This window comes from Mus musculus, chromosome 11, assembly GCF_000001635.26.
Source record: "Mus musculus strain C57BL/6J chromosome 11, GRCm38.p6 C57BL/6J".
In the NCBI taxonomy this organism is placed as follows: Eukaryota; Metazoa; Chordata; class Mammalia; order Rodentia; family Muridae; genus Mus; species Mus musculus.
The window spans coordinates 8,956,294-8,979,956 of NC_000077.6; the positions used below are offsets into that span (position 1 = coordinate 8,956,294).

At 44.9% G+C, this 23,663-nt stretch overlaps 1 protein-coding gene across 1 annotated transcript in view; it reads right to left on the minus strand.

The window, feature by feature from the left end:
- The window catches only part of Pkd1l1 (polycystic kidney disease 1 like 1), a 149,014-nt gene extending 130,598 nt beyond the window's left edge, over nucleotides 1–18,416 (minus strand). Inside the window, exons 1-8 of the mRNA XM_017314870.1 lie at nucleotides 18,341–18,416; nucleotides 18,059–18,149; nucleotides 16,651–16,973; nucleotides 8,756–8,923; nucleotides 6,301–6,420; nucleotides 5,633–5,801; nucleotides 4,964–5,203; nucleotides 2,558–2,690 (exon numbers count right to left, since the gene is read on the minus strand). Coding sequence (XP_017170359.1) covers nucleotides 2,558–2,690; nucleotides 4,964–5,203; nucleotides 5,633–5,801; nucleotides 6,301–6,420; nucleotides 8,756–8,923; nucleotides 16,651–16,973; nucleotides 18,059–18,149; nucleotides 18,341–18,416 — 1,320 coding nt within the window. The remainder of the gene's footprint in view (nucleotides 1–2,557; nucleotides 2,691–4,963; nucleotides 5,204–5,632; nucleotides 5,802–6,300; nucleotides 6,421–8,755; nucleotides 8,924–16,650; nucleotides 16,974–18,058; nucleotides 18,150–18,340) is intronic.
- Between the last annotated feature and the right edge of the window lie 5,247 nt (nucleotides 18,417–23,663).

Sequence of the window (23,663 nt, forward strand, 5' to 3'; positions counted from 1 at the left end):
TATCAGAAAATTTAATTAAATGTATTTAAAGGTAAAGGAAGGTATTAGTTGCCTTCCTCCCACCTACTGACTGGGACATTTAGTCTTAAATTTTAGTTGAAATATAGTTTCTTATAAAGAAAACACAGATGATATAAAGACTGGAAAAGTTAGAAAAACAGGAGAAAGAATTTATAGCCTTATAGCTGGGAAACTTACCTTTTGTATTCTGTAGGTGGTACCATTTAAACGATTGTCAGTTCTTTTCATTGTTCTACTCTGAACATGATTTCATTATAGGACTTGCAACAAAGCCACTGGACTAACACAGTAAATGGAAATTTGTAATATTCTCAGATTTCAGACTTCATATATATAAATGATAATATGAATTAAGCCATACAATTTCCACTGGGGTGGGAGTTGGCTCTGAATGGGTGCACAGTAGAACTTGGCAAGCAAAAGTGAAGTTTCCAGGAAAGACATTCTGTCACTCAGCTCGGTGACATGGAGACGCCAAGGATACGGAGAAAGAGGTATGCATAGAGCACTGCAGGCTAAAGAGATAGTCACAGATTGCCACATGCTATTTGTCGTAATAGAAAATTAGGAACAATCAAAGTTCGGTTGTGAGGAACTTGAGAAATGGTGTAGAATTTGTACACATAATCCAATATATGCCACTGTTAAAAATCATGTAGTCAAAAAGCCAGTGGTCATGCTATAACAATTACTCAAATGTTGTGAAAGACATATATATTAAAAAGGCGCATAACAACTCCACACATAAAAAACCATAGCAGGGCGCTGGAGAAAGGACTAGGTGGATGACAGTGTTTCCTCCTCTTGCAGGGGCAGGGAAGTGGGGGCTGGAGACTAAGTCTTCTTTCCAGGACCCATGTTGGGAGGCTCACAGCCTTCTGCAACTCCAGCGCCAAGGCACATGGCGCCCTCTGCTGGTCTGGGCAAGCACCTGCACTCATGCACTCATATCCACACACACGTGATTTTAAAATAAAGGTAAATCCATTTTTAAGTCAATAAAAAATAAAATAAATACACTTATCTCTTGCTGTCTGGATTTCACACAATTCCATTTTTATACTCTTAGAAAACACGGAAAATATAAAATACAAATGGAGTCATCAATATTGTTTTCCTTCTCTTACAGAAAAGCTCAAATGAAAGTGTTTTACAGATTAAAAATTAAGTTCTCTTATTATTTATACTGTGTTTGCCTCTGTGTGTCCATTGAAAGTAAGTATAAATTAAAGCAAACAATAGATACAGGTGCAGGAATAGGAGTCTGTAGTTCCACTGTGCAAGAGGCCAAGGCAGGAAAACTGAGAGTTCTGGGATAGCTTGGGTAGTACATTGAATTTAAAGACAATCTGGGCTACATTGTGATACCAAACCTCAAATAAAATAAAATAAAATAAAATAAAATAAAATAAAATAAAATAAAATAGACGATGGATATGTAGCAGAGGGTGGCCTTGTTGGGCATCAATGGGAGGAGGGGCCCCTGGTCCTGTGAAGTCTTGATACCCCGTTGTAGGAGAATGCCAGGGTGGGGAGGCAGGAGTGGGTGTGTGGGGGAGCCCCCTCATAGAAATGGGGGGAAACCGGGAAAGGGGATAACATTTGAAATGTAAATAAATAAAATATCCAATAAAAATACTTAAAAATAAAATAAAATAAAAATAAATTAAATAAGATAACAACATTAAGAAAATATTCTTTAAAGCAAAACAAAATCAAACAAAGGAACAACATCATCTTTCCATCAGAGTGAGACTTCCAGTCAGAGCCCTGCAAGCTGTAGCCTTTCCCTGAATCCCTTGAGTTTTGGTCCATCCCTCACACAGAGAGCACAGAAGAGCCTGACACCATGGAATGCTGGCCTCTAGAGCTGCAGAGCTCTTGCCTCAGGGGACATGGACACTTGGAAGGCCTGCCCAGGGCAATCCCATACCCGCTTTGAAATCTACTGCCCTCTGGGGCTGCTGGGACCTGAAGTACCCAGGGCTGGCAGCTGATCCATTAGAGATAGCATTCTGGCAAACGCTCAGCTTTGAGTTCGCCTTCCCAAGTGTCAGGCTGGACTGGACACCTTTGACCTGAAAGTAAAACTGTCTGAAATCAAAGTCCTCAAAGGACTGCAAGAAATCAAAGGCAGCCTTCTTTTTCCTACTCTGTCGTTAATACTCAGCATATAATTGGTCATTTCTTTTAATTGTGGTGTCAAATTTTTCTTTTTACTGAAAATGCTATCATTCTATGCATAACCAAAAAAAAAAAAAAAAAAAAAAAAAGGCTACTCAAAGCAAGCTGAGCTGAGCGTCAAGAGTCATATAGGCAAATAAAAGACGTATTCAGCCACCAGAAACCAGGCTTCCGTCCCGGTGCAGGCTTTCCCTGCTCAGGAACCAGCTCCAAAGCCCTCACAGTGACTCTTTTGTGCTGAGCGCAGCAGAACAAACTTAACAAGCTTCCTTCATTCCCCAGCGAGCTCAGCAACTTGGAAGCAGCCTAGAGCGAGGTAGGCAGGATGATGAGTCCTTAAGCCCAGCCCTACCTGCACCTTCGCAGGCCCCATGTTCTTCACTGGGGGTGGTTGGCAAGGCTCCCGCACGATGAAAAGCTGCTTTCTTAGGGTAGTGGAGCTGACATTATTGAAGGCAAGGACTTCAACTGTAAACTCTCCCTCCCTGGAAGGGTAGAAAGCAGAGAATAAAGAGATTGAGGTTGTTGTACATCGGTTCTCAATCCCTCTTTATAGCCTCAGGACCCCTCACCCAAGTGTACTGTTCCTGAAGTTGCTTTTGCTTGTGGTATTCTATAACAGCGACAGAACAGTAACTAACACTCTTCTGCACACTTATTCAAGAATATTCCTCTGCAGCAGCGCCATGCTAGTCTGAGGCTTGGCCTTGACCATGCTTATCTCTGGCAGCTATGAAAACTGGACACTCATTGGAAGGACTTGATCCACTTAAGACCTAGGATCCTCCCTAGCCAGAGACTCCGCTAAGAACAACTGGCCTGCTTCTCGGACGTCCCCATACTCCCAACCTTGAGTATCATTTGCACGTGTGCTTTTGCATTAAAGAAAACCTTCTGAGACAATGATTTTGGACAAAGGCAATCAGATACAACTTATCTTTCTAATCTAGCTAGGTTCTGGACAATGATGCCACAGTCAATGAAGTATTGCATATGACATGACAAGGGTTCCTGGGATTAAAATAAGGCAGAATGTTTTGTATTTCTTAGTGATACCATAGCCGTGGTGGTTTGGCTATGCTTGACCCAGGAAGTGGCACTATTTGGAAGTGTGACTGTTGGAGTAGATGTGGCCTTGTTGGAGTAAGTGTGTCACTCTGTGGATGGGCTTTGAGAGACCTTCCTCTTAGCTGCCTAGAAGCCTGTCTGCTCTAGGCTTCCTTTGTATGAAGATGTAGAAGTCTGAGCTCCTCCAGTGCTATGTCTACCTAGATGCTGCCATGCTTCCACCTTGATAATGGACTGAGCCTCTGAACCTGTAAGCCAGCCCCAATTGTCTTGTAATAAGAGTTGCCTTGGTCATGGTGTCTGTTCACAGCAGAAAAACCCTAAGACAGAAATTGTTACCAGGGACTGGGTTATTGCAATGATAGGCCTAACCATGCTTTTCTTTGGAAGAATATGGATTTGGGGACTTTGGATTTGGAAAGCAGTGGAATGCTTTAAGTGGGGCTTAATGGGACATCCTAGTGGGAATATGGAAGGGTGCTGCTAAGGGTGATTTGAATTGTGGAAGTCTGACTCTAGAGGTTTCAGAGGTCCAGTCCATTATCATCAAGTTGGGAACACGGTAGCATCTAAGCAGGCATGGCGCTGGAGGAGCTGAGAGTTCTACATCTTCATACAAAGGAAGCCTGGAGCAGACTGGCTTCCAGGCAGCTAGGAGGAAGGTCTCTCAAAGCCTACCCCTACAATGACACACTTCCTTCAACAAGGACTACTACAAGGCCACACCTCCAAATAGTGCCACTTCCTGGGCCAAGCATATTCAAACCACCACAATAGCTGTCATAATATAAACAGAAAGTAATTTCTTTTGTGTTTGTGGTGATACTGCAGTGAACTCAATTCCCACATTGCCAGAACAAGCAAGAATGGGCAGTACATGGATGATGATAAAAATGGCTATGCTGTTGCCTTATATATTTATGAACTATATTTTTCAGAGAATGTACACTTACTTACAAAAAGAAATGCATCCTATAAAACAGCATTAGCTGGTAGTCTTTACCTATCTAATATTTACATCCTTTCTTGATTGCATCAGGTACCATGTAAGTACCTGGTTCATGGCATCTAAGGGAGGTTTGCACATTAACCAAACCAACAAATAATACTGTGTCAGAGAACCTCTGGTTGTTAAATGACACACAACTATCTTCATAATGCCTTCTCCAGGTAAAGAGTGGGTTGAATCAAAGGTACCTTCAGACCAGAGACCCATTATAGTGTGACCTCAGAGCCTTACAGTTTCATCTACATGCCTGTCTATCTCCTCTCCCTCTCCCTCTCCCAAGCATACTGCCTGCCACTGAAAATCTCTGCCACTGACATCCTTTTTTGGGGGTCTATGTTGGTTCCCCCTCCCCACTTTTTCTCTAAGAATCTCCTGCTGGACATTTCCTTTCCGGTCACATGAGAATATGCAAGTATGGTTCTGAAGTCTATAAAGCCATGAATGGGGGTTGTGTCTCTGCATCCCATACCCTCTTTGCTGACAGAATCCCTTGACTGAAGGCCTCTATTTGCTTCCTTTCCCTGGACCTTCAGGCTCCCCCAGAGCCCTAGCTCAGCCTGCCTTCTTTCCAGTCAACATTTGTCATCTGCAAGATTGACTGTGGGGTTTTAAGTATCGATCCTTCAGAAGGCAGCCACGTGTACACCTGCAATCAGCTGTCACCTGTCCCTTACTGCTCACCTGCTGTAGACATGGCTGGAGGAGCTGCTGCCCAACTCAATGGTGTCATCTCCAAAGTTCCAAAGGTAGGCTACATCAGTGCCAAAGTTGAGCCTGCACTCAAAGGACACATTGGCATTTACCAGGGCTGAGGCAGTGGACACAAGTCGATTGGCCATGATTCTCTTCTGCACCCTGATGAGGTGGGGTTCAGAGACCACACTGCCGATCCTGCTGGTGGCCTTGACCTTCACACGGTACCTGAGGATGGGGTACATGGCAAGATGAGAACACAAGGCTGGGAGAATCTCCACATCACTTCCGCAGATAGACAGAGCTAGGAGCTTGAGCTGTGGGCATTATCCGACTGGGCAATATCAAATCTGAAGTGGGGGGAATTCATTTTAAATTCCCTATCTCATTAGTTATTTCACATCTCTAAATGAAGTGAGCCCTACTTTAGAGGAAGCATTTTCTGGGTTACACTGAGGGCTGAGGTGAAATCACCCTGTTACTTGGTGCAAACTGTGGGGAGCTGAGCCTCTCTTATAGCTTATGGTTAAGCTCAATTTATAAAAGTGCTTTGGGGCTGGGCATAATGTAAACACCATTAAAATTCTTGTGATAGTGACAGGGTAATCTTAATCCTGAGTGTTGGCTGCATCGACACTGAAGACAATATTGACAGACCACTGAGGGACGCTCAGCCTTCTTCTAATGCTTCTGGAAGTTGTCATCACTGGTGGGTTCTCTCCGAAATACCAAGCGAACTCCAGGGGTATAGTTTCCTCGGTAATAGCCACAAATGTGATGTTTGTGTTAGCAGCAAACACAGTTCCATTGGTATAGACAGACACGGCTGTGACAAAAAGATGGAAGAGGAGGTCCATCAGCATAAATGGCTGGAAGCCAATCAGAGGACCCACCACCACCACCGCCGCCGCCGCCGCCGCCTCATAAGCAAGGCATGGCAGTGAGAATGAATGAGCCTGTGGAGGTGAGTGTAGACCAAATCCAGGGGGGAAAGGGGAATCTTCAGGGCCCAAACAGAAGGGACAGCCCAAGTCCAAGGGTCTCCAGTAATGGCTCACAAGGCAACATGGTCAGCTGTTTTGAGAATTGTGCTTGGAAAGCATGAGATAAAGGGGGAAGGGGTCAGATGGGGACTACAGATGACTTTATGAGAGTCCTCTATCTCCCACACTCTACTGGGAGCCTCAGAGCTTATGGTTTCCAAGAAAGTCCCAGAACAAACTGTGGGCCAGTGGACTGGGTCTCAGGCTGAGGTGACAGCAGAGGCCTCAGCAATAGACCACTGAGGGGGTAGAACTACATCTAGAATTAAAACAGAGACGTACATTGCATCTTATACCCAACAGTCACACCACACCAGGCCTGGCCGCTGGCCACTTGGGTCTGAGAAATAAAGGACACATTGTATGAAGAAATGGATGAAAAACAATGCACCACGACTGTGCCTGAAACAAGAGAAGACACAGGAGAAATCTTAATCTACTTGTTTTAAGCATGCACATGTGTGTGCCTATGCACACACACACACACACACACACACACACACACACACACACACCCTGATATTCCTCATTTTTATCCCTTTAAATTCTGAAATCTAGAGCATACACTTAAATGGTGTAGCTGGTAAACATGAATTATGGCACAGGGTTTCTCTCTTTAAATTTTTCTTTAAATGATTTCTTTCCCTTCTGAGAATTCTCTACACAGTAATAATTTCATTACTTCTTTTAAAATACTTTAGTTCCTTTGCTAGCTAGCTTTTTAAATACATTAAGCATATTTTCCCTATGTGTATATATTAAACAATTTCCACATCATATAGATTCTTAATGGGGTCCAACAATAAGCCTCATTCATCTAAGTCCTCCAAAATGTAAGGCTGTAATGCATCATTTTACATAATGTGTGTGCATATAAACATATATGTGTGTATAATTATATATATATATTATTTTTTAGAGGGCAAATACCAAAAATTGAATGTTTAATTCAATTAGAATTATGATGTCTAAGAAGGTTTGAATCAACTCATTTTGGATATCAAAAGGAGATTGGTTTTTCTAAATTGGAGCTCTCTATCATGTTCTTCTCCCAGAGTTCAGGAAACCTCATGGAAGAAGGAGAGGAAGAACTGTAGGAGCCAGAGGGGTTAAGGAGACCAGGAGAACATGGTCCACATCCAGCAACTCAGCTCACAGAGGCTCACAAAGATGAAAGTGGCAATCATGAAGCTTGCATGGGTCTCTGCTAGGTACTCTCTGCATATATGCTATGATTGTTGGCTTGGTGTTCTTGTGGAATTCCTAACAATGGGGGTGGAGGTATCTCTGACCCTTTCATTGCCTGCTCCTGGGATCCTTTTCCTCCTCCTGGGTTGTCTTAACCAGCCTTGATATGAGGGTTTGTGCCTAGTCATACTGTATCTTATTAGGTCGTATTATGTCCCTGGGAGGTCTGCTCCTTTTTGAAGGGACATGAAGGAGTGGAAGGAGGAGCTGGGAGAAGTGGGGGTGGGGAAGCTGTGCTTTCAGAAGAAAAAGTAGATGTGGGCTTTTAAATCATTACTGCTGTGTTTTTCTCTATGAATTTTCTCTTCATAAAGAGAAGATGTTTATTTATAGCATAAATAAAATAGACTTGATACAGATTATTTTAAAATATGCCCCACAAATAGAATAAGAGTGAGGTACTCTCCTTAACAACAACTAAAACTTAACCTTGACCACAATCTGGTGTTACAACATGTGAAGAAAGAAACTGAATTGTATAAGGATGTCCAATGATTGGTCTTTGGTATAGAGTGAAGACTCAGACCATCCAGTTCTAAATCTTAGCACAAAACCCACAGACCCACATGGCCTATGCTTACCCACTTGACTCAAAGTTTTCACAAGACAAGTCAATATGAGTGGTCAGCTGGCTAATTACCATGTGCTATTTAGCAGGCTTAGCCATCCTCTTATGTACTATGTAACTCTTAGTTGGGGAGTTTCCCTCCTGGAAGACTGTAGGGCCCTATGGGTCATGTGTGGTACAAGTAGAGCAGATTCTCAAGAATGAGTTTTTGGGATGTGTCTCCCACTGGGTTTCCTTTTTCTTGTTTCTAGAGAAAGCAAGCCTGAATTTATCAACTACTGATGCTGAACACTTTGGGGTTGCTTTGATCTGTTCTGGCTCTGTTATAATGTGTCCCAGCTGTTTCCTTTAGAATGCTTAATCACAGCCCCTCTTCTGACTCCTTCTGGACTGTGAATTTTTGATCCCTTCCCCAAGTTGCTTGCTGTAGTTAGCTGTGGGGCAAGGGTGAGGAGGCACAATGTAGAGAGCTCCTGACACTGTGAGTCCCCAGTGTTACATACCTTTGGCTATGGCTGTGTGATCTGCCAGAATGACCCCATTCTGGGTACTCCTCACAGCTCACCGTATGTACCAACTCCTGACTCAAGTACTACCTGTCCCATGGTGATACATAGTGCCCTTTCTAGAGGACCTAGGGCCATGCTTCTCTTCAGGACTTGTAGGTCCTTTCCTCCATTTTTTTAGACAGGTATCCAGATATCTTTACTGAATTACAAATTCTCTAAGGTCAGGTCTGTGTGGGATTCCATCTCATCTCCACAGACCCACAATGTTCCACAGTAACTGCTTCCTATGTGAGGTAAAACTGAGCAATGGCAGTGTATTGAATAGGGTGGCTGAAATATGGGCAACTAAAGAGGAGTCTGGCTACGTGTGCCGCACAGATCTGAATGTTCAGCTTCCATGCACAGGTCTTACCTCTCTGCTGTGGGAGGGAGTCAGCAAAGGAAAGAGCTTCGCTATCATGGATAGAGCTGGAATTCATGAAGACAGACACATTCCCATGGCTAATGTCCACATAATAGGGCCCCAGTTCCTCGGCTCTATGAAAGTCATGGACAACAGCCTTGAGCTCATAGACTCCTTCTGGAAAAAAAAAAAGTCAAAATGGACACATGATGTGTTTTTTAACAGACGTAGGAGTTAACACCTCCAGGACAGTCATAATAGGTTGACTAATTTGTGAACTGATACTATAAGTGAGATTTAAAAAAGAATTCCTTGCAGCAACAGGGGCATTTCATGGGCATACAACACACAGAGTTCCACATTCAACATGCCTTGGTGTAGCTTAATGTTCTGCTGTCTGAAAATTCTTAATAAATTTTAACACTCATGTTCATGTTTTCCATCAGACCTTGAAAATGATACAGCCTATCTATGCATCAGAAATTATTAACTGTACACACACACACACACACACACACACACACATACACATACATATATATGTAATATGTATCGCTAATCTCAGAACAGCTAGCTTAATTCATGTGTGTATTTGACATATACCCTGGTTTGAATAAACATCCAATGGTATATATCAAAGGATTATGATAGACTAAAGAATGGCCTCTAGCCCTGACTGTTTCTTGAAGTTTCTATAATGTCATTATGATTTTAAATTGTTCATTAAGTGGTAAGACCTATTCTTCCTCTTTGGGACTGGTACCAATCTCATGGTCAATTGCATAGTCCCTCCAAATTTTTTCCTCTTTTTTTGTCTTTAGGCTGGCCACTGTTATCATGGGAAGCAGCTGGGCCTAGCTTGCAGAAAAGGTCCCAAAACTCAGTTGTCCCATGGAGGCAGGTATCTCCAGGAAACCAGTATCCAAGCTGATTGGGAGCTGTCTAAAGATCCACAATGAACGCTTTGAGGCTAGCCCAGACCCAAAGAACCCCCTTAAAGCCCTATGGGTTAAACTCACAGTTGCATTCTATTTTGCTTTTGACTCTCTGGTTCACACCCTCTGTTACACTGCTACAGATGACTCATGCATCTCTGCTGAACTAGAGAGGCCTCTAGCAAGTTTCTGACCTCAACCTGCTACCCTCTATTCTTAAATAATACAGTTAATCTTGGTGTATATCGTCTTTAAAATGTTAAGTGACCCCTGGATAATGTCCTTAGCTAGTCCCAGTCACACATTCCCAGCTCTGTCCCTTCCAGACCTCATTCATCATCCACATAGAATGAAGGTCCATTCCCCTTAGGAATCAATACAAACAAATAAAACTTGTAAGCCTTTCTCAGCTTACAAGTGCCCATTATGAAGGCTTCTTGTCTCCATCTGGCTAAGGCACACCTGCCATGACCCTTTTTAAATGACTCAGGCTGGAGTGGCTCCATCTGGTGATTGCCTACAGCCCTAGTGCTGTATCATTTCCAAGCTCACCCTATTCTGTCTTCTTTGCCCCTGAAGGTCATCGCAATTCACTCTGCACATGCACAATAACTGCTCATAAAATGACCAAAGACATTTCATAGTATGAAATGCCGGAGCCAAACAAATAAACAATGTGCCCAGGGCCCAGAGTATGCTGCTCCTTAGGAATCAATACAGCCTTTACTGTCCCAGAGATCAGTAGGTGGCAGCATAATATATACAAAGAGAGAGAGAGACTTTGCAGAGAAAAAATTCCATGTGTAAGAAAACTCATCATGAATTTTGCAGGCAAATAGATAGAACTAGAAAATATCATCCTGACTAACTTAAAAGGACATGAATAGTATGTGTTGACTGATAAGTGGACATTAGCCAAAAAGTGCAGAATACCTAGGAAACAACCTATAGACTGTAAGAAATATAACAAGCAGAAATGCCCAAGTGAGAAGGTTTCAACCTCACTTAGAAGGGGGAAGGACATAATCGGAGGAGGCAGAGGGAGGGAAGGACCTGGGTGGGAGAGAGGAAAGAAAAAGAGGAACAGGATCAGATACGGAGGAAGGGGATAGGAGAAATGGAAACAAGCAGCCTTGGGGAGTGGGAGGTGGAGGGACCTTCTAGAAAGGACCTTCTAGAAAGTGAGACACTCTCAGGACTCACTAGCGAGGCGACTTTAGCCCAAGACCGTGGAAAGGGAATTTGAAGAGTCCATGGCCAGTAGATAGACAAAGCCTTAAATGGAGGGACAGGGTGACTAACTGACAGACAAAATTCCTGACCCAGAAATGTTCCTGTCTAAAATAACTTCAGGAAAAAAAAGTAGAAGAGTCTGAAGGAAAGGAGGTCCAATGACCGATCCAACTTGGATCCATCTCATGGGGAGACACCAAGGCTTGACACTATTACTGATGCTATGATGTGCTTACAGACAGGAGTCTAGCATGGCTGTCCTCTGAGAGACCCTACCAGCAGCTGCCTGAGACAGAAGCAGATACTTACACCCAATCATTGAGCTGAAGTCGGCGGCCCCTATGGTTGAATTAGGGGAAAGATTGAAGAAGCTGAAGGGGAGTGACCCCATAGGAAGACCAGCATTCTCAACTTACCCAGAACCCAGGGAGCTCCCAGAGACTTAGCCAGTAACCAGGAGCATACAGGGGCAGATCCAAGGTCCCTGTCACAAATATAGCAGAGGACTGCATGGTCAGGTCTCAGTGGGAGATGTGCTTCATCCTTAAGAGACTTGAGGCCCCAGGGAAGGGGGAGGCCAGGTTTGGGATAGAGTTTCCTCTCAGAGGCAAGGGAGAAGAGGAATGGGATGTGGAAATGTAGGAGGGCGATTAAAGGGGGGGGCAAAGGATGGAATGTAAGTAAATAGAATAATTTAAATGAAAAGGGGAAGGAAGGGAAGGGAAGGGGAGGGAAGGGGAGGGGAGGGAAGGGGAGGGGAGGGGAGGGGGAGGGGGAGGGGGAGAGGAAGGGGGAGGGGGAGAGGAAGGGGGAGGGGGAGGGGAAGGGGAAGGGGAAGGGGAAGGGGAAGGGGGAGGGGGAGGGGAAGGGGAAGGGGGAGGGGGAGAGGAAGGGGGAGGGGGAGGGGGAGGGGGAGGGGAAGGGGAAGGGAAAAGAGAGGAAAACTCAGTGACTATGGTAAGGTGTAGGATTTGGGAACTGTGCTGAGCAGAGCCCAAAAGAAAGTATCCTACGCTGAACTGAAGCTTAATTACTTGTGTAAGAATGGGCGTACCCAGGGCTGGAGAAGAGGGCTCAACAGATAAGAGTACTTGTACTGTTCTTGCAAAGAGCTGAGGATTCCCAGCACCTTCATTGAACAGTCCCAACCTCCTGTAACTCCAACTTTCCAACTTTAGGGGATCCAATGCTAGATTCTGCCTACGTAGGAATCTGCACTTACTTGCGCACGCGCACGTGTGTGTGTGTGTGTGTGTGTGTGTGTGTGTGTGTATAAAAATAAGCCCTGAATCATCAATAGTTTTATCACATTTACAAAACAAATATTGCTTCTCACGGTAGGACCCAAAAGAGATCTGCACATGGATTAATAAATAGAATATGAAGTTGACAATAGGTCGGTCAGCTTTCACACTCATGGGGACCAGGAGTGAATAAAGAGTAATGCTATGCCAGAGAGATGAACACAGTATGTACTCCCTTATGAGTGGATATTAGCCATAAAGTACAGGGTAACTATGCTACAGACCCAAATATGCTAAATAACAATGAAGGCCTGATGGGGCTCACCTGATAAGAGGAAATAGGCTAGACATCTGGAACAGAAGGAAGGAGGGAAGAGTGTCGGAAGGGGATGGAGAGGGGAGCAGGAGGTACCATCTAGGGGGAGGTTGAAGGGAGAGAGTATGGGGAGAGCGAACTGGAATGAATAGGGGAGCATTTCTGGGACCATCTAGAAACCTTGAACAATGGAAACTCCCAAGAATCTGTGAGGATGACCCCAGTGAAGACACCTAGCAATGGGGATATGGAACAGGAAATGGCCATCTACTATAACTAGGCAAGACTTCCAATGGAGGGAGTGGAACACCAAAACAGCCACAAAACTTTAGACCCACAATTTTTCCTTCCTACAAGATGTGCAGGAGTAAAAAAGATGGAGCAGAAATCAAGGGAATGCCCAACCAATGACTGGTCCAGCTCGAGACCAGTGTTGTGAGAGAGAGCCCACCTGACACTATTAATGATAACCTGCTATATTTGCAGGCAGGTGCCCAGCATAACTTATTGGAGAGGCTTCACCCAGCAACTGATGGAAACAGATGCAGGACCCACAACCAAACAATAGGCAGAACTTGGGGAATCCTATAGAAGAGGGGGAGGAAGGACTGAAGGAGCCAATGGGTCAAGAATGCCACAGAAACCCCACAGAATCAACTAACCTAGGCCCATGAGGGCCTACAGAGACTAAACAGCTAGCCAGAGAGCACACATGGGACGAACCTTTCCTCTTCAACTTGATTTTTGGTCATGGTGTTTCATAGCAGAAATAGACTACAAAGACAGTCTCAAAACTTAAAAAATTCATAATAGTAGAGAAAAAATATTTATGGTTAACAATGACGAGAAATTAATAATGAAACAAACAAAGGTCATAGGTCATATCAGATATGCTAGGGAAATAAGAAAAAACCCCAAATAACAAAAAGCAAGAAACAAACATCAAAATAGAAATTAACTAAATTAAGTGTGTGTGTGTGTGTGTGTGTGTGTGCATGCGCGCACGTGTAAAATACACACAATTCACACTGGTTCCTTTAACTACAGGAACTCGAATCAGCCCTATCTCAGAAGAGAAGCAGTGGGAATAAAGTTAGATTAATATATCAAGGAAAATCAAAGAACCAGAGGGGCCTCCTTTGTTGATGTTCTTGTAACTAAGCTTGAAGACTTGTATTAAGAGCATGGTTTTTTCCAAAGAACTTAGAAGAACTGACTACATGAGAAATAGCAAATGTCACTGGAGAAAGGTGTTAACAAGCTAGTTCCAGGCAACAACAGTAAAGCACCAGTGAGCGAATGGGTGTGTAGCGTCATCGGGACAGTAACCATTCCTCCTGCTGTTCTTGCTGTTCGGGGATAAGGGAAATACAGAGTTCTCCAGCTATCACTGATCAGAAAATCTAAGGCTAATTCACAAAAACCAGTGGCGAGCACCAAGCCCCATTCATGAGCACCAGTGTAATGAGTAGAATTTAGAAAACTAAATTTGACCACACATTTAAAAATAAGACAAAATCTTATAGTTTTCCTTCCCCCAGGAACTTGGGAATATCAATGTTGAGTAATGTAACTGGTGACCTTCGAGTTCTTAAGGAGAAGCCAATCATAAAATCATCTCAACAGACATATGCTGTAAGCAGCTGGCAAATCCAACAACTCTTGTTTTCTATTTGTTTCAGTCTTTAATAAAAAATGAAAATGTCATTACCACAATAAATTGAATCTATCAGGATCCTAGCATGAAGTTTGGGGGCGGGGGAAGAAGTTCTGAAAGCAAAGACACCCAGCGTTATCTGCTAATGTCACCCACAATACTCTGGAAATGTGGGCGACTGCGATGAGACAAGAGAAGGGACTGTGAGGTGCTCAGTGGAGATGGGAGGTGATCCATCAGCATTTGCAAACACCATGTTTGCACAGCTAAGAAAACACCAGAGAATGCATGCAGAAGTCTGTGTCAACGCTCACTCTGGAGGCCACACAACAAAGAGCAACGTCTGAACCTTTCTACGTGCCATGGCAACCAGGCTGAAGATAAACATCTTATCTGTGACTGCACAAAAAAAGAAGCGCCACGTAATGTGTCATATGAAAAGAAAAAAATACTTTTTATATTTTGTGTATGTGTGTGTGTGTGTGCAATTTATAGGAGTTGGTTTTCTTATATGGAGAAAATTTTAAATGTTTCCAAATGTATGGCAAGGGTTAGAAAGGAGAAGGGTACATTCTATTAAAAGGGAGACTTGGAGCATAAAGCTTCTATATAAATTAATATTTAGGTTAAATACTATTCAGATAGAATTGTCAGTAAAATATCTTCATATTAGTCAGTATGAGTTTAAAGTTCATGTAGAAAAATCATCAAGGGAATATAAGCAAAATGATTCCAGAAAAGTTGAGGCAGTAGGAGTGCTGGCCTCAGTGTAGACCTGAGGAAATGTAACAACTGTGGCTCACACGAATATAGCTGTGGCAGGTAAAAGTGAAGAGAAAGCTCAAAGGTGTCCTGAGAGCAACAGGAACCCAGCATTGAGAGAGAGGGGTTGGGGGTGGGGATTGAGATTCCAGATCCTTCTGATTAAAAAAAAGATAATTTGAGCCACATGAGCAGACATTCTGAAGTCAGGAAAGTGGCCATGCATAAGGCTTTACTCCAGAATAGCTACTCAAGTATATTACCTACTTAAATGTGCAAAATACAATCACTAGAATGCTAGGTGACATGAAAGAATCACTTTATAAATTTGGAGTAAGGAACACAGTTTTAACCAGGACATAATTCTCAGAAACTGGGATTAGGCTATAGCTCAGAGGTAGACCACCTGCCTAGCATGCATGAAGCTAGGTTCAGTCTCAAACACCTCCATAAGTAGATAACAAAATAAACAAACAGCGTTTTTCACAGGAAAACATTTAAAGAAAACTGAAACACAGTAAGAAAAGAATACTTGCAACCTATCACCCTCATAATAAAAAGACCAACTTTCTCAGTAATGAAAAGTGTTCACAAACCCCTATGTTAGGTAGACATGAAAGTGTCCTTGGCTAAATATGGGCTTTAAAAGTTACTTTAATTTGGGATAAAGAGAATAAGACAAGAAGCTTCAGAAAGACAGTTTCCATCTCTCAGACTGACAGCTGCACCATTCACAGAGCCCTGACCAGACAGCTCTGTCTGATGAAGAGCAAGTTGGTAATCACTAGCAAATTGCTGCTGGACATAGCAGCAAAGAGGTCCTTTGGTCTCAAATGCTATGAACTGGCATGTAAACACAATTACTCACTGCAAGGTTACTCATAATATCAGAAACCATTTCAATATGCACCAATAAAACCCAGTTAAGCAGATCTGGCCTGCAAAGTCAATGTACGGCAGTCACCCAGAAGGGCAGGGGAGTCTTTTCCATCTGGACTGTGTAGTTGCTCTAAGATGGATTCATACTTCAGTGGGCAGAGGGCTGGATATTGTGCACAGTGCACTTCTATCTACAGAAAGGAGTAAAACGCTGAGGCTGGCTTATCCGCACACAGCGGTGTGGAATGACAGATATGATCGCCTGTGAGCTAGTGAGAGCAGGGCTGTTTCTCTTGTTGGCTGTGTAGGCTTGCAGAGACTAAAGCATGCTCAAAAAATCATTTTCAAAAGAGAAAAGTAAAATCTTCTATTACTCAGGAAAGTTAAGTGTCCCACTCATATCCTGCACTCATCTCCACGGCTTTAGCAGTACCCAACTCACATCAAGATGTCTGTACAAACGATGGTCACTCTTGTTATTATTTTGATAAAAATAAAGTGTTGAAATTTTCAGGTCATAAGGAACAGGGTGCCCCAACACAGGTGGGTTCTTAAAGAGGAATGTAAAGGATGCTCGGCGATTGGGATGTTACCATGTGCACGAAGAAGGTCCCGTACTGACTGTGTGGCCTCAGGAATCATCTCCCAGCCTCATTCTCCTATCCCACAGTCTTGAGGGAAAGATTAAATAGTTGAAGTATACAAAGACTTGGCCATAGTCTAAAATGTGGGCTTCTATTATACAGGAGCCACCAGGATGGTTCAAAGGCTCCAGAGGGTGGACTGTGGCTTCCTCCCTGCCTGCATGTGAACAATGCCGGTGTTCTGGGATGTCAACTTCTTCCCAACCTTTCAGAGAAGGATTCACTGCATCATACCTTTCCTGTACTGATGGTAGCCAGTCACAGTAGTTGCACCTGCCAATGTACACAGTCTCATCTGAGCTCCACAATTGTCCCCAAAGTCCAGCAGCAGACAAAGAGCTGTTCCGGAAGCCACGTGAACACGGATTCCCAGAGCTGGAAGTGCCTGAGCATCTGTTTCTGGGAAGCAGCAGATGGCAAAGTGCTCAACATTTTCAGGCTGTGTCACCAAGGTGGCCCTGGGAGGATGCTGAGTGAGAGGACTGGAACTCTCAGGATGATACCAGGATGCAGAGAGGTTGCAGGTGTGAGAAATGCCAGGAGGAGGGTTGGAGAAGCTAGAGAATGAAGCAGATATCAGACTTTAGGGTAGGCTAGGGAGTCCAGGAATAGAGAGGGTACCAGGAGGGATGAAAGGGTGGGTATGTGCAGACTATCTAGGGTTGCTTTCAGGGAACAGGGGTAAGGCTATGGTGCTCACAGTGGGCTCTCGGCCTGCAGTACAAGAGTCACTGGCTTCTTGTGAGACAGGCAGTGGGAAACGCTGATTTAGACACTGAATGCAGAGCTAGCAAACCCCTGGCGACTGAAATCATTCCCCTAAGAGACTGAGGCCATTACTTTAGAGACTGAGGCCAGCTGCATAGAAACTGGGATCAGCACCCTGGATGCTGAGGTTGGCAAGTGGAGTGCAACTAATCTAGTTACAGAAATACAGGTAAAAGACATTGTCCCCACATCACTGAGACCATGAGCCAAAATCAGTCTTTTTCATGAATCACCTCCTGCTGTTTTTATACAATGCTATCCTGACCCACAGCCACCAGTTTCCCCTCCCCACGTGTAGCTCCTTGTACTGGGAGCTGGGGGCTGGAAAGTCTGTACTTCTGAGCCTCTGGCTCCCAAGAACACAGGACTTCCTTCACTGGCTTGCTGGAAACTGTTGCAGGAGGACCCTGATGATGGGCACTTAGGCAACTAGAAATGTGAATAGAGATGGGAGCCCTTCAAGGCAGGAGAACACTCCTGTGGACATGCGAGGGTCCCCACATTTCCCTCCTTTGCCTGTTCTGTGCTTATCCCCTAAGCCACACAGGCAGGCAGGCTGAGGTCTGAATTCCTGTCCACTCTTAAAGATAAAGGGACCACACGATACAGGATTCGAGTGGCAGAGAGTGGCCAATCATATCATTTGGAGCATAGTGGCCAGGCCCACTCCCAGTCACAGCTATAATGAAATCCAACAAGGAAGAGTCTCAAGTCGCCAAATGGCTGGTAGTAAGGAAAGATGGATGCGGCCTCTAATACCCTTCTTTTGCCTTCTGGAAATGATGAGGAAGTAGGAAGTCAGACTCCTGAGCGGTGTCTGGCTGCTGGTCTGTGGGGATGTGACCACTCTGGTGGGGATGTCATGGCAACTGACCTCAGAAGCAGCATTTTGGCCAAGTCCTCCCCAGAGCACAGCAGTCCTTGTCTATCACAGCAGAGAACTTCCTTCTTCAGGCTACAGGGGGCTGCCGTGGAGGAGACACCCTGCAAATCAACTTGTCAGTGGCACTGCCTTCAGAATGAAATAGGGCAGTTTCCAGTAAAGAGAACACCAGTCGGGGTCCCCTAGAACTACACAGGTGGCATCAGGAACGTCAATGATCACCTATTATCTGCTTCATTGTCTGCTTTGCTGGCAGCTAAAGGGTGATATTACCATAGGATGGAAGTGTGAAGTCTATTTTCTTTTTTATTGCAATGATGTATTGCAACTCTGCCTGAGCATTTGGCATCTTGCGGAGTTAGAAAGGCAAAGGAGGGGTCACTGCTGAGCTCGGTGTCACGTTCCTCAGTGGCTGGGGGTCACACACCAACCTGCTGCAGACCAGAGAACGATCCATCTCCTTTTTCAGGCTCACACAGCCATCGGAGACAGGAGCTGGGGCTGGGGCTGGTACTGCTCCTGATCACAATAAAAGGCAGAGAGATGCTGTCATGCGCTTGGCACACCTGAATAGTAAGTGTTCAGGCTGATCAAAAAGACCCTCCCTGTGACCCAGCCCTGCTTCTGGGAGCCCACAAGGCTAGATGTGCTGTAAACTGACCCTCTCAGAGCTGTGGCAGAGGTCAGGGGAAAGCCTTTATGGTAGAGGGGAGCACAGTTAAAGGCTTTTGCCAAAATTTGCACCCACTTGGGTGCAAGTCCCCCACATATCCCACACATGCACTGTGGCATATGTCTATGAGCTTTAGCACAGACTAGGAGTTGGAGACCTGGAAGGCAAGTCCTGGTTCTCAGCCCTGGACAGTGGCTACACGTAGTGTCCTGTGTCTCTCACGGACCACAACAGGCTTGTCCCCATGGAGACAGGGGCCTGCAGAATGTACTTAACTTCAGAATCCAGCTCTGGCCTTTGCTTGCTGCTTTGTCCACTCTTGTGGTACAGGAAGCACACACCATTCCCTCCACTGGTAGAACCAGCTCTACTAACCCTTGTGATGGCATGTTCTCCTGAATTACTGCCCTTGGCTAGGACATCCTAAGTTACTCTGGATATTCAAAATGAGTCCCGATCTGACTATTGTGTTCCCCTACCCTCTTATAGCACTTCATCTCTTAACATAGGGATGCTTTTGAAAACAAAAATCCAGGGCTAGGATACATGCCTAAATCCTAGCTCAGTCTACATAGCATGAAGAGGATCTCCTTTCTAGAAGCGATCGGCTTTCCCTTTTGCCCAAACACAGTCTCCAGAGCCTTGCTCACTCAGCTACTACTGTGGGCAGCAGGCAGACTGCATGCTGGGGCAGGAGGAGAAGACAGAGCTCTGGACTCCTGCCTGAGACAGCCCCATTTTGCTTGTGTGTCTATACACAGTAGAGAAAGAATGACACTTCCCCAGTGACCGTGGGGAGTGCTAATTCCAGTGAATTTTTCCTTTTAATTGTGCAGTTTTATTTTTGCTAAATCCTAATTTAAAATAAGCTGTGAAATTTTTCAGTGCTCAAGTCTCACATTGGAGAGGGGTGTTCTGTCAAAAGCCAGAGAAAACATGTGTATTGGCATAGGCTTGGGAGGGGTGTGTGCCATTCTCACCAGTAAAAACCACAAGAGTGCATTTCATGCTGAGAGGATAAAATGTGTAAGAGACGACAGCAACTGAAAGGCATTGAGCTGTCAGACTCCCAGGAACAGACAGACCACTTCCTCCCCAAACAGAAATCCCATGCTAGCAAAGTGGAATCTAGGAAAGTCATAACGTTGGGCTCACCTTTCTAGTGACTTGGCTCACAAACCTGCAGCATGGGGGTGGGTGTCCAATGCTCCCAGTATTTCTTTCCCTAAACCTCAACATTTTGGTTTTTTAATGTTTTCCATTTTTTGATTGTGGCAAGAATAAGAGAGAGAGAAAGAGCAAGAGCGCGAGCACGGGAGAGGGAGAGAGGAAAACAGGAAGGAAGGACCGAAGGAAGGACAAATGAAGGATGGAAGAAAGCCAAAAACCATAAACTATACATGTTAGTGTGTTTAATGAGGAGATAAATAATCGTAAATATCTTCACAGTGCTGTGCCACCAGTGTCCAGGATTTTTACTTCCTAGGGAACGCTAAAGCCCTGAAACAACCCCCAGATTCTCCCCACTGCCACCCCACCCCTCATCTACTTTGCACCCATGGCTGAGACTTGGATAGTAAGGATAGCACAGCCACATTTGCCTCTTTTCAACTGGCTCATCTCACAAAGCAGCACACCCTCAAGGCCCCATTAACGTCCTATTTCCAGCTGCAGGAGCTGCACTCACATTTTTCTAAGCCACAGCATAGTGTATACAGCAGACGCTTTCAGGCAGCCTTAACTCAGACAGACTCCATTTTACAAGCAGCACCTTTTGAGTGCAAATGCAGACACAGAATGGCTATGAGTGCAGACACCACCACTTACTTCTCTGGTGTCATCCTGAGCCACAGACTGACACATGATAAACGTGACAAAATATCATGGAGAAGTTTATCAAAGCAGCTTGGTACCATATGAGCACATGGGTGAATCCCACCCATATCAGGAAAAGGCTCAAGAGGTGGCTACATAGCTCAGCTGGTAGAAGAGATGGCCATTGGGAGCTAGATGACTTTAGTTCAAACCCTAGAACCTAGGAAAAGCCAGAAACAGTAGTCTGTATTTGTAATGCCAGCATGTCTAGGGCAGGATGTGAGGTGGAGATGGAAGAATCATAGAGCCCTCAGGCCTGCTAGCCTGGACACAGAGGAGCGGACAGAAGCAGCATCAACACAGTGAAAGGAAGGAACCTGCTGCTGGAAGTGGTCACTTGTTCTCCACACCTCCACTGGGGCTTTCAAGAGCCCACACTTCTATAGACATCACCTATGTGTGTGTGCACGCGTGCATATGCACATGCATACAATACTACTATTACTAATAACAATAAAGAATTGATCTCTGTGAGATATCCACAATTTATATAAAGAGGGAGACATAATGAAAGATAAAGAAAGAAAAGAAGGAACAAATAATAATAATAATAATAATAATAATAATAATAATGGAAGCAAGCAGACCAGCTCAGAACTTACAAAACACACCAGACTCAGCATGGTTGCCACATTCTTCCCGGACCCCAACAGGAAGAGCGAACATTGCAATGGGGACGCCCTCCCTGCTAGTAACCTGCTATCTGAATACCCTGTGATCATCCAGGGACCAGCAGGCAGAAAGCTCCTGGCTATCCTTGGGGCTTTAGTTCATCTTCGTCTCCACCGCAGCTGAGGCAAGCTTCTGTCTCTCTGGATCTCATTCCAACCTTGCCCATGGCTTCTGTGGCCCTGAGTCTCTGCAGCTGGCCTCAGTTCTGAGGCCTCCCAGCCCTGCGCCCCTGCAGCTGTGCTAGGACTCAGTGTCCCCAGTAGTTCCCCACCTGACACCACGACCTGATCTCTGCAGCGGTTCTGCATCCCTAACACCTCTCTGCCTGTCTCCAGGATGGCCTCCGTGGACTCTGTGAGCCCCACTGAAACCCCTCTAATCCTAGAGATATAATTACTGTGCGATGTGCAAAACATGAGAGTTAAATATTAGCTATTGAGACTGGAGTAAAAGAACCTGTGTTTGCCTCAGCCAGCTTTCAAGCAAATCAGGGCTACTTAGCAGAATGGAGCCAACAAAACAAACTTAGCTCATGGATTTATTATAACTCAGGGACTTTTAGTATTGTGGGAAGGCGCAATGTGTCTGTCCAGATGTGTTTCTGGCAATAGCATGCTCATGACTAGAGTTCACAGTAGTGACCTGAGGATGCTTACCTGGCACCACCTTCTGTGACTCCCAATATTCATATAGGAAGCAAGCAAACCAGCTTAGAACTTACAGAACACACCAGACTCAGCATGGTTGCCACATTCTTCCTGGACCCCACCAGGAAGAGGAACCCACATTGCAATGGCGACACTCTCCCGGCTAGTAACCTGCTATCTGAATACCCTGTGGTCTAAGGAAAATTGTATTCTTTCCTTTCAGTGCTGAGAGGTTCAAATCTACTTTGGGGTGGCAGAACCGACCCTGATGTTGGCATCTGAGACATTTCTCATGATTCCCATGCTATCTGTCTAGTCTGAAATGCTGGACTGCCTGGGCTTCTGGGACCTACCTGTTAGTACCTTCATCCCAATTGGGAGGAGCTTGTGGTTCTCCGTTAATAAAGCTTAGCCTTTCTTCACTACCTGTGTTCAGAACATTCTAGAAGGAAAAAAGAAGTAAAAATGTGAGAGGACATGGGGAAAGGGGCATTCCTCACTAAGGAGCAGCTGTCTCCATCCCTGTGTGCCAGACACTGTCCTGCTCCCTCAGGAGGGCAGTGAGGAAGACAGACTGATGGATTCTGTCCCCGAGGTTCGAGACGATAGCTCTCCCATACCACTTGCCTGAGGCACAGCATAGGCTCCCCTGCCTTCTTGTCTTTCTCATGACAGAATGAAGGCTTTAAAACTCAAATCTGGACTTCCTCTGCTCAAGCACACCTGCTGTGACAGGCACCTGAGAAAGTCCATTCAGGGGCTTTGGAGCTGCAACCTCCCCCTCCATTGTTTTTAGGAGGAAAGGTCTAAATGGCCCAGTGTAAGGTGCACCTTGTCCCAGGGAGCTGGTGAAGATGGCTTCTGTGACTCTGGGTCTCGTGCTGTCCCTTTTGGAGCATCTGAAGGACAGCTGTCCTGTTCATCACTCACACAGAGCTCTGGGTTAGCCTGGATCTCTAGAGAGGAGAAAAATATATTCTGAGATTGGCCATTTGCCAGAAGATGAGAGCAGAGACCAACAAGCCTGAGTCTAATTCCCCTTAAGGAGCTCCTATGAAGAACCCGGTCCTCGGATGTGCTAAATCTGATGTTGCGTCCTGCGAGTTCAGTCTTTATTCCTGTGGTCTGAGAGAACTTGGGTGTGAACCTACTGGTGTGTGTGTGTGTGTGTGTGTGTGTGTGTGTGTGTGTGAGTGAAGGAAGGAATGCACAGCCCCGACCACACTGGTGGGGATGATGCCGGATGGGAGCCTAGCAATATTCTGGCTGAGGATGAGAACTCTGCCTAAGTGCCTTTTACTGCGGCTCTGACTTGGTCCAGCTTAGTCTCTTAGGCAAGAGGTTGAGGCTTGAGAGCTGAAAGGCGGAGTAGTAGAGTTTAAAGCCGATTCAGAAGGGGACGAGGCCATTCTGACAGGATCAAAACTTCAAACCCCTTAGTTATCATAGCACATCTGGCAAGGACTCAGTGTCCCCAAGTTTCCAACTTTCTAGGGCAATGTCAAATCTAATGTAAACATCTTGGCTGATGTTTCTGTTCACAATCAAGATCTGATGTATTAATACAATCTGAAGGGAAATAGCTTGAGGTCATGACATCAGTATGTGTGGAGTGAGCCTTAGCGACTAACCATGGACCACTTAGGTATGAAACAGCTTCATGCACTGCTCGCAAAATGCCTTATTTCTCTGATCTGTCACCAAGTTCCTGTGTCCCAAACAGGTAAAG